Source organism: Dermacentor andersoni, chromosome 10 (assembly GCF_023375885.2).
Source record: "Dermacentor andersoni chromosome 10, qqDerAnde1_hic_scaffold, whole genome shotgun sequence".
NCBI classification, from domain to species: Eukaryota; Metazoa; Arthropoda; class Arachnida; order Ixodida; family Ixodidae; genus Dermacentor; species Dermacentor andersoni.
In genome coordinates this window covers 127,386,802-127,397,250 of record NC_092823.1, presented here as the reverse complement: position 1 = coordinate 127,397,250, position 10,449 = coordinate 127,386,802, and the positions used below count along the sequence as shown (strand labels likewise).

The 10,449-nt window shown below is 43.2% G+C and overlaps 1 protein-coding gene across 1 annotated transcript; it reads right to left on the bottom strand.

The window, feature by feature from the left end:
* Positions 1–802: 802 nt before the first annotated feature.
* On the bottom strand, positions 803–8,593 carry LOC129380329 (uncharacterized). Its single transcript, XM_055061131.2, has 4 exons — positions 8,433–8,593; positions 5,552–5,746; positions 3,180–3,384; positions 803–1,272 (listed from the first exon to the last, which is right to left on the bottom strand). The coding sequence occupies exons 1-4, from the start codon at positions 8,445–8,447 to the stop codon at positions 1,082–1,084; spliced, it is 606 nt and encodes a 201-aa protein (XP_054917106.1). The 5' UTR covers positions 8,448–8,593; the 3' UTR covers positions 803–1,081.
* Positions 8,594–10,449: the final 1,856 nt, after the last annotated feature.

Genomic DNA, 10,449 nt, shown 5'->3' with positions numbered 1-10,449 from the left:
TTCGACGATGATCCTTACGTGTTTTTTTTTTGCCAGTGTCTTCATTTCGTGAGCTTGTAGATATCGAAGCAAGCAAATGTTGCCCTGGCTGTGCGTGGTTTCCTTGGAACTGCATGTGCGAACTTTGTAACTTCTTGTACAGCGCTTGCACTTATCCCTTCGTGATTGCTGCGCTGATGTATACGTATGACCAAACTGCGTAACATCTACATTAACTGTTATCTACCGCGCTATAACTCAATACTTACAATATTTTAGGCCTGTTCTTGCTTTTCTGTGTGTTTGCTTGCCGATTGCCCCTGTATACGTATATAGGAGTTTGGACAGGTTAATTGCCTGGCGAGCATCTCATCATAAGTTTCGTCGTAATCTTTGTGAAATATTATTTATTTATTTAATTAATTAGCTCATTCATGCGTGCGTGCATGCGTCGAAACTTGATAAGGACATCGCAACAAGCGATGCAACGGCAAATGATAACTATAACGTTAAGAGACGCAAAAATGACGGCAAGAAGGATTAGAGAATAAACACGGGCAGATGATATCATAGTTGTGATAAAGAGGAATGATAGGACTTTAAATCGTAGAGGGGATAGCCGGCGGCCTGCTAGAGTTACACGTTGTATGCCAAAGGAAGCGAAGGCGCCATCGAGAACAGCAGAAGGTTATGCGCTGCGGTGAAGTTATGAAGCTTGCAGGCACGTAGCACGGAGTCGGGTGACGCAAGGCAGGGATAATTGAGCATATCTGCATGGGAGGGGCTTTTTTGCATGTAGGAGACTCAAATTAGGCCGCCGATAGTGATGCCGATGACACTGATGCTGACAACTTGTGATGACGCTGTGGTGACACTGTTGATACCGTCAAGCTGCCCACGACAGCTTTTAGCCCTAGAAGACGTATGTAGTGTATGTTAAATATGATTTATCGATTCATTGATTGGCGAGGCAAGAAAAACGCATTTGATGGTTGAATTATATTTATTGGATTGATTAGGTAAAAAAATTTCTTGGAAAGTTGGGTTCAGTTGACGCAGATCACCGAGAGAGCCGTTTGTCACATAGAGCGGAACGTCACAGTCATCGAGTGAATGCGGTGGGTGTCAGTACATGCAGGTCTGTGTTTATTGTGACCCAAGTCGGGTACTCACCGACCACGTAGACGGTCCTGTTGAAGCACACGGCCTTCACGTGGTACAGCGGGCGGGGCAGGATGCCGAAACGCTTGAAGAAGGGCGACTTCTTCGGATAGAGGCGCGCCATGCATAACCCTGAAAGCGATGAAAGATAAAATGAATAAAGGAGTAGTGTTCAACGCCATACGCTCAAGTTGTCAGTGAAGAGCAAAAAAGAAAAAAAAAAGAAAGGCCCGTACCTTTCCGCATAGGTTTGGAAGACACTACCTTCAATGAAATGTGGCCTTACTGTCTATTACATCGTCATTTTACAACACTGGGCTATTAACGTGGCAGTAGAAGTGATTAACAATTTTAGAACAAGGGAAGCCTTAGCCTAAATACAGCACTTCAACAGGAAAACGTTTCTCCTCAGGCTCCCTTGTCGAAATGTTGGTTCAGGTCGTACACTTCCTATTGACAAATCCATATGCCCAATAACTCTCATACCCAATAATCAGATGTGAAACATATAGGATCACCATACAAATTTCTTCATACATCATATGATGTTATGTTATATAGGAGTAATTGGGAAATACGGATTTTTTTCAGCAGGGTTCTTTGCCGAATGTTGATGCGTTAAATTCTCCATCTAACTGTGCACACTTTATAATGTGCCATAAGTAGGACGTTCGCATGCGCATGGAGGCACCAGGTTTTGGTATGGTGCCATCAGTGAGCGGCTGATGCATTTATGTTTCATATGAAGCGCTAATGTTTACTTGTATATTACCGAAAGTGTCATTCACCCTTATCGTAAAGTAACGTCCTCGATCGCACGCGAACTTACAACATGTAGGTTATCTGTTGCTTGTGAAAGGGTGGAAGTAAGGCTTTTCCGCAGAAATAGTGTTTGCGACAGGAAGCACGCTTTACGGGAACTTTTTTTTTTACGCTTTGCGCATGCACGCACGCACGCCTGTGTTTGCAGGGACAGCTTTTGAAGCAGTAGCATATTTCTTCGGACCAGTTGGGAAGAAATCTTAGAGAAGTAAGAACAAGACAATGTCAAGAAGGATATTGGTTTGGGAAAGAGGCATGTCGCAATCAGAAGTTTATGATAGGGCTATCAGTGAAGAGAACTGGGATGGTTGGCCGATGTTCATAATAAAGCAAAGAGAACACATGAAACGACGGCGACAACAAAAGGAACAACAAGAACAAGAAGAAATAAAACAAGAACAAGAACAGCATTCATTTTTCCTGTTGCCGCTATACTAAGCTACCCCCCCCCCCCCCTCCTCAACGTTCACCACAGCCAAACAAAACATGCAGCATACTTAGAGGTCTGACAAAATTATCGGCATATCCCGCGCATATCTGGGAATCGATGACAAGTGAATCTTTCTTCGGCGTTTACTAAACTGTCCTCGCTTCACTTCTATGCCGCTCAACTCTATTCCCTTTGTCTCTCTCTCCACACTCGGCTGCTTTCTGTTGCCGACTTCTTCACTTCTTGCCTCCGATTCTGCTGGTCCACCTGCCCTGTGGCACATCTCCATCCGAGGGGGGTGGGGTACTGGCGAATAGTGCTCGTATATCCAATGGTACATGCTTAGCTTCACACAGCCAGCGTACCTAGTGGTACATTCCAAGCTCCGCGTATACTGTGGCACATTTGGACAAGTCGGGCACATATCTAGTGGCACATGCCCAGTTTATTTATTTATTTATTTATTTATTTATTCTACCCTCAAGGCTTTACAGCATTGTACAGGGTAGGGGCACCGAAATAACACTTACAAATTTGATAAGGAGCCCTTTACATAAAACAAAATCCGAAAAAGCCAGTTTCACATACCCTGCAGCTCAGGTTGACTAATTGGGACCCAGTGGCGCGTATACCCAGTGACCCCGAGTTGTATATTCGACAACACAGCAGCCAGAATCCACAAAATGGTGCGAAGATGCCTCTAGAAAAAAAAAAAAAACTACAAGCCCGCACAAAACACGACCGCTCGCTGTAGAGAGAGGTACGGGCGTGTGCTCTGTTGGCTCACCGGCGGAGACTCGGTCCGGCTTGTCCGGCTCGCAGCCCCCGAGCAGCGCGACGACGGGCTCGCCGTCGGGTGCCCGCAGGCGGCCGCTGAAGCCGACCTGTCGCCAGACGCCCTCTGTCCACTCGAGCCGCTTCTGCACCGAATAGCGCCTTTTGCCGAACGACCGCTGCACCACCACGTTGCCCCGCGACGCTTCCTCGGGGTCCTGGCCATGCGAACGCGCAGCCAGACGAACAAGCGCACTCGCACACCACTCGGTCAGCAAAACGCGTTGCTCGCGTGGGGGCTTGCACGCACGTGCACGGAGTCTCTTGCCGAAAACCGCGCACACATTCTGTGCACCAAACGTGCCGTATATACAGGCTATATAATCAGCTACATTGTGGGGAGAAACACCTCCTCTCTAAACTTCTATGCGGGAGAGCAAAGGAACTTCAGTTTACGTACTTGAGGACCCCTCTGTGCACCAAACGTGGGGTCTATACAGGCATCTACATCGTGGGGAGAAAGCACCTCCTCTCTCGACTTCTATATGGCCGAGCAAAGGAATTTCACTTTATTTCCTCAAAGACATAAGGGCTGGAAAAAAAAGGGCTGTATAGTGTCTGCGGTGTTCTTGATGGGGGCTCACGTGTGTTCAGAACAGTCCAGATGTGATTATGGTGAACCCCAGGAAGCTATTCGTCTAAAATGCCTGCGCGGACTCCACATTAGTAGAGCTCCTTGGTGATTACCTAGGGGAATTTAAGCGTGATGTTAAGCGTTAACCATTAGGCGTAGCGTTAAGAGACAGGCAGAGAGCGCTGTGGATGAGATAGCAAAATGTAGTAGCCCATATTCTGAGAATAAAGCTGGGGAAACCATGTAATGCGCAGGGCGGCTAATCGGTCGACCATTAGAGCTACAGAATGGGTGTAAGGGAGGGGATGCGCAGATACGGTGATACGGACGCGGTGATGGGGTGACGCGGTGATACGGACGCAGATACGGACGCGGTGATGAAATGAGGAAATTCAGAGGGGCAATTTGGAATCAGCTGGCGCAAAGCAGGGGTAAATAAAGGTCGCTGGAACAGGATTTCGTCCTGCAGTGGACATAAAAAGCTGATGATGATGAAGGAGGCTGCTGATGATGATGAAGGAGGCTGCTGATGAGGATAAAGGGAAAAGGTGGATCTGGGGTGCTGTTGCATGCATGTGAATACCGACAAGTGATTTCTATGGATCGGTATCTTCGAGACATCGTGAACGTGCGTCTGTGGCAGTTATATGGTGTTGCTTCTGTTAGAATAGTTTAACGTCTACTGAGGCACTGTGAGGAATAAAGTTTTTACATTGATCAGTCGGTACCCGGATACTGCAGCGTACACGCAAAGATTACGGAGTGTACGTAAAGGCCGAAAGACGATGCATGGCTTCCGGAATTATGTCGTCACTGACTCGCCGACGCACTGGCGCTGACATCGACACACTGACACACCGGCATTTACCGTGAATCATTGACACACTGACGCATTGCCTGTCGACATAATGTCGACAGCCAGCGTGTCTACTTATGTAAACTCATCGTTCCAATCGGATGGCTTCAATTTATGGATCCACCCAGTTTTTGTCATGGATGAAACATGACTTTCGTAAATTAATCCAGAATCGATGAAATTATAAATGAATGATTGAGTGGATCAGCCAATCAGTTCATAGACCAATAAATCAGTAAATGCGATCGAGCCACGCGAGTTAATGTAACAAAAAGAGCGTAGAACTAGCGCCGATCTGGAGGGCAGGATCTTTCTGGTGTAATAGCGCCACAAAATGTAAACGAAGACGGAAAAACTACGCATGGTGAACACACCTCTGTTGTTTCCGTTTAGAAATAGACATAGCGTGAACACATTTTCCACCTTGACTTCATTTCTCTGGCACCATTACACCAGAGATGACCATATATACCAGCAGCCTAGCTTTCAGTACTGGTGAAGGCGCAACATTAGCGTACTTGTCCTGTTTTACGTTGTTACCTTGACTATCGTTTTACGCTCATCTTCAATCAATCAATAATCATTCAATCAATAATCAATCAATCAATAATCAATCAATCAATAATCAATCAATCAATCAATCAATCAACGAATCAATGAATGAATCAATTAATGAAATAATGAATCAATGAATCAATTAATGAATTAATGAATCAATGGATCAATTAATGAATCAATGATTCAATTAATGAATCGATGAATCAAATAATGAATCGATGAATGAATGAATCAAATGATGAATCAATGAATCAATGAAGGAATGAATGAATGAATCAATCAATCGCCCAATAGATCGATCAATCAATCAATCTCAGCCAAATCACCTTCTACTCACCGGCTTGTAGCAGTGCAGGTCGATGTAGCGTCGCCTCTGCACCAGCGTCCGTGCGATGCCGTAGAGCCGCCCTTCAGGCGACAGGCCGTCGTGGCTGTCGGCGCAGTGGCACTGCCTGCGCTGCAGGTACGTCTCCCGCAGGATGTCCAGCTGGACGCGCACCTCGTCCTCCGTCTCCCTCGGCTCGGGCAGTTGCTGCGTAGGGTGGGGGGACACACACACGCAGAGTCTCGATCGGCACTTATCGCACGCACGCCTTTCTTACACGCGTTTGGAATAGTGCGTTGGGAAGGTAGCCCTCAGTTTGTAGAGCGAACAAAAAGATAACAATAAACAAAAAGAAAGCCCTACAGCAGCACTGACGGCCAGGTCTTTAGGCTTAAATGCAACAATCTACCCTGTGCTGAAAGGCCGACGTCTTCTTCGCCGATTTTTCCTACTGATAAATCTTTCGCATTATACATTCAGTAAGTGAGATGAGCACACAAAAACGTTCGTGTCCTTCGATTTACCTGCACGTTAAAGAACCACAGGTGGTTGAAGTTATTCTGTAGCCCCTGCACAGGGCGCCTCTCATAGTGTGTTTCTTGGTGACGTTAAGAGGAAAGTTAAGCTCAGCAGCTCCTATCTAAATGCATGGGAAGAGAGAAATTGTTTTGCTCAGCGTCCCCTGCACCGATTTTGGTGAGGTTCGTTCCATTTAAAGGGAAAAGTTTGAATCTATTGAACGCAAAAAGTGGATTTTCATTTTTGGCATTTATTTTGAGAAGAATGCTTAAAATTGCAATACATATATAAAATGGGACTGATGTATCAAATTTCCAACACTAACTTGACACTAAAAAACATCACAACTGTGCAAACTGCACCTAAAGATACGTTTGAAACAGATAAAATTGATGTTTAATTTATCGCTTTAAAATATACCACTTGTGGTGGACCTGTAGGTCCACCGGCTACCGCATCGTCACCAAAAGCGAAATACACCGCACCGTAGAATGGCACAAAGCACTGATTTAAAGAAGGACACTAAAAAGAAAAATAATTTCTGCACTAATAGTATAGTAGCTTTCTACAAAACAACAAAGAATTCCGCTCTTACTGCGACAGAAGGCCTGGTAACGCAGAAACGAAGCAAGAAGGGAAGGCTGGTGTCGACATCGCCTTCAAGTTCCCGTACCAGCCCCCTGTGACGTCATGAAAACTGCCAGCCTCTGATCGCACCTAGTTAATTTTCTTATTGCTTGAGATAAATTACACTGCATTCCATCCCAAAGGCGCCACATAGTGAATTTAGCAAGTTTCGAGAAATTTTATCGAGCCATCAAGGCCCAAATACAAAGCGCAAAACACTTACATTTTTTGAGGTCGCACTGACGCACAGGCCTACTCAACTTTTGGCGCAAATTCGAGAAAACAGAATTTGACCTTCGTTTTCTAATTATTAATAAACTTATTACCGCGAAAAGTGCGGAAATGTGAGTCTGCGAAGGAGGCTTCATCAGCGTAAACTAATTTTGTGTTTCCTTTTAGTGTGCCTCTAGTGGACCGGCGAGTCACCCATTGCACTAGCCAGCGCCTCCTAGACAGTAGGCCGTTATACTATGTTTTATGACGTCGTGCTACTTGGACCGAAATTTCCATCGCCAAGCCCGGCATGACGAAAGCGGTGACGTCAACATCACCGCGGCTTACTCGGGATCATCCCCATTAGACTCTATGGCAGTCGGGCAACATAGGGTGACGTCATGGACCGAAGTGCAGCTGCCTTGTATTATCTAGGAGACGTTGAACTAGCTCGCCCAAGCACATCGCTAGGATCGAATGATTTTGATGATGATTGGCCGTATGCTAGATGCGAGAAAGAGTAAGTTTCAACTCAATTTGGCTAGTTGGAATTTTGCGAAACCGACGTAAGCACTGTAATAATTCCACGTAAGATGTTGATTAGTATTGTGCAGAGTTGTGCATTTGTGAACTTCGTGCTTCATTTTTTATAACTTACTGTTTTTGGACAGTCTTTACAAAGAATTCGACGTCCTAAACTAAAATTACGCTTTTTATTGTTGCTATAGAATGGAACTTCATTTCTCAAATACAAGAAACTTTATTCAGATCGGTCGAGTGGTTGTCACATAGAGCATTTCTGCGTGTTACGTGTATTGTATAAAAATGCTTGCACTTAAAGAGGGAAAGTTATTCTAGTGACTGTAGGAAGCAGAATTTTTATTTAGGAACTGATTGTATTTCCAAAAATTGGTGGGTAAAAAACCTAGAAGCACGAAGTTTACAAATCCGTGACTCTTCACCGAAAACAGACATCACGGTTCTGCTAACTGAATCCGTTAGAGAATCTGAAGCGGAAAAATTTGGTGTATCAATTTGTATCTTAAGTGAATTCGTTAAGATGCTCACAAGGGTGACGCAAATGTCCTACTCAAATATTAGTGGTGAACTTCAAACATTTACAATTGATCAAATTTGTCAGCTTTAAATGTCCCATTCAGTTCAGTTCACAGAATTCGGACATCGTGCTTCAGTGATCAGCTACAGAGTTGCAAGCTGTATAGCTTCGTTTTCAAAAAAGAAAAAAACAATTGCTGGCTTAAACCAAAATTTTGCTTCCAATGGGCACTGGATTTTAACTTAATCATTGAAGTGCAAGAAACCGCATCAAATTTGCTGCAGTGCTTGGCACGAAAAAAAAAATTTCTTCACTCCCATGCATTCAGATTGGAGACCCCGAACTAAAGCTCCCTCGGAAGCCCTGGAGCTTTGTATCTGTTGCGAGATTCTCCCTTTTCCTTAATTCTAATGCTGCTGCGATCCCGATGCATCACGTGCGTGCCTGCAGCGCGCCTGAAGCGCGAGCGCCCCTCACCCACAAGTGGCACATGTGGCGTCCGCTGTATTTTCGCGGCTGGACTGCGTACTGCGGGAACAAGTGGCAGCAGTGCTGCAGGCTGGCGCACAGGTAACTGCAAAGGAAACGGTAGGTAAACGAAACCGCCCATCGCCGTCGTCATATTAATAATAATAATCTTCACCAGCCTATTGTATGTTCAATGTAATATGAAGGGACTGCAAGTTTCCTAATTAAATCCTGCCACCTGACTCTCTGCCCTCCTCTACTACTGCGCTTCCCTTCCTCTGGCATTCCTTTTGTAACTCCTTAAGTGTTAACCGAATGCCTTAAGCATCACATGGTCTTCAATCTGTGGCGCAGTGGCTATGAGGCTCTGCTGCTGAACGCGAGGTCACGGGTGCGACTCCCGGCTTCAGCGGCCGCATTTCAATGGGGGCAAGAAGACGCTCGTGTACTTAGCCTTAGGTGCTCGTTAAAGAAAACCCAAAGGGTCAAAATTAACCCGGGACGTATCTGTATGGCGCAACAAAACAAGGACACAAGAAGAAACGAAGACGAAGACAAGCGTCTTCGTTTGTTCTTGCGTCCTTGTTTTGTTGCGCTATACAGATACCTTTCAGTGATGACCACCCAACAAGCCCGAATCGCCACCTTCGTTAATCCGGAAGCCCTCCACCAGTCTCTTATAGTCCCAATGCCGCAATCAGATGCTAGATCAATGAGTGAATGAATGAATGAATGAATCAATCAATCAATCAATTGTACGTACGTACATACGTAAATCAATAAATACATAAATTAATAAATACATAAATGAATAAACACATAAATCAATACATAAATCAACAAACACATAATAGATAAATACATACATCAATGAACAGATAAATCGCTGAATACACAAATTGAAAAACACATAAATGAATAAACACAACTCCATAAACACATAAATACATAAATCAATACACAGATAAATTGATAAACACACAAATACATAAATCAATAAATACATAAACACGTAAAGAGATAAATAGATCAACACATAAACACAGAACTACACGAATACAATAATGAATTCAATAAATACACAACTACATAAATCAATAAACACATAAATACATAAATCAATAAACACATAAACACGTAAATGGATAAAGCGATAAATACATAAATCCATTAACACATAAATAGAAAAATCAATAAAGACAAAATACATAAACCATTAAACACATAAACACATAAATGGATAAATACATAAACACATAAATACATAAATCAATAAATACATAAATTGAAAAACACATAAATGAATAAACACAACTCCATAAACACATAAATACATGAATCAATACACAGATAAATTGATAAACACACTAATACATAAATCAATAAATACATAAACACGTAAAGAGATAAATAGATCAACACATAAACAGAAATAGACGAATACAATAATGAAATAATAAATACATAACTACGTAAATCAATAAACACATAAACACGTAAATGGATAAACCGATAAATACATAGATCCATTAACACATAAATACAAAAATCGATAAAAGCAAAATACATAAACCATTAAACACATAAACACATAAATGGATAAATACATAAACACATAAATACAAAAATCAATAAAAACAAGATACATAAGCCATTAAACACAAAAACACATAAATGGATAAATACATAAACACATAAATACATAAATCAATAAATACACGAGTAGGTAAGTACATAAATAAATAAACACAAGCAGATAAATACATAATTCAATAAATACGAGTACATAAATACATAAATCGATAAATACATAAATGAATAAACACATAAACACATAAGTCGATAAACAAATTAATCGAATGTCTCGCTCCGTACCAGCATCCCGCCAGCAGCAGCTGCTTGACCTCCGGTATTTCGACCACCTCGGGTCTCAGCGGCGGGAAGAAGCAGTGGATGAGCTGGTCAGCGGACATCCGGCTGAAGCGGACGCATGCCATGAGCTCCCGGGCGTACGCCGACCGGCCAG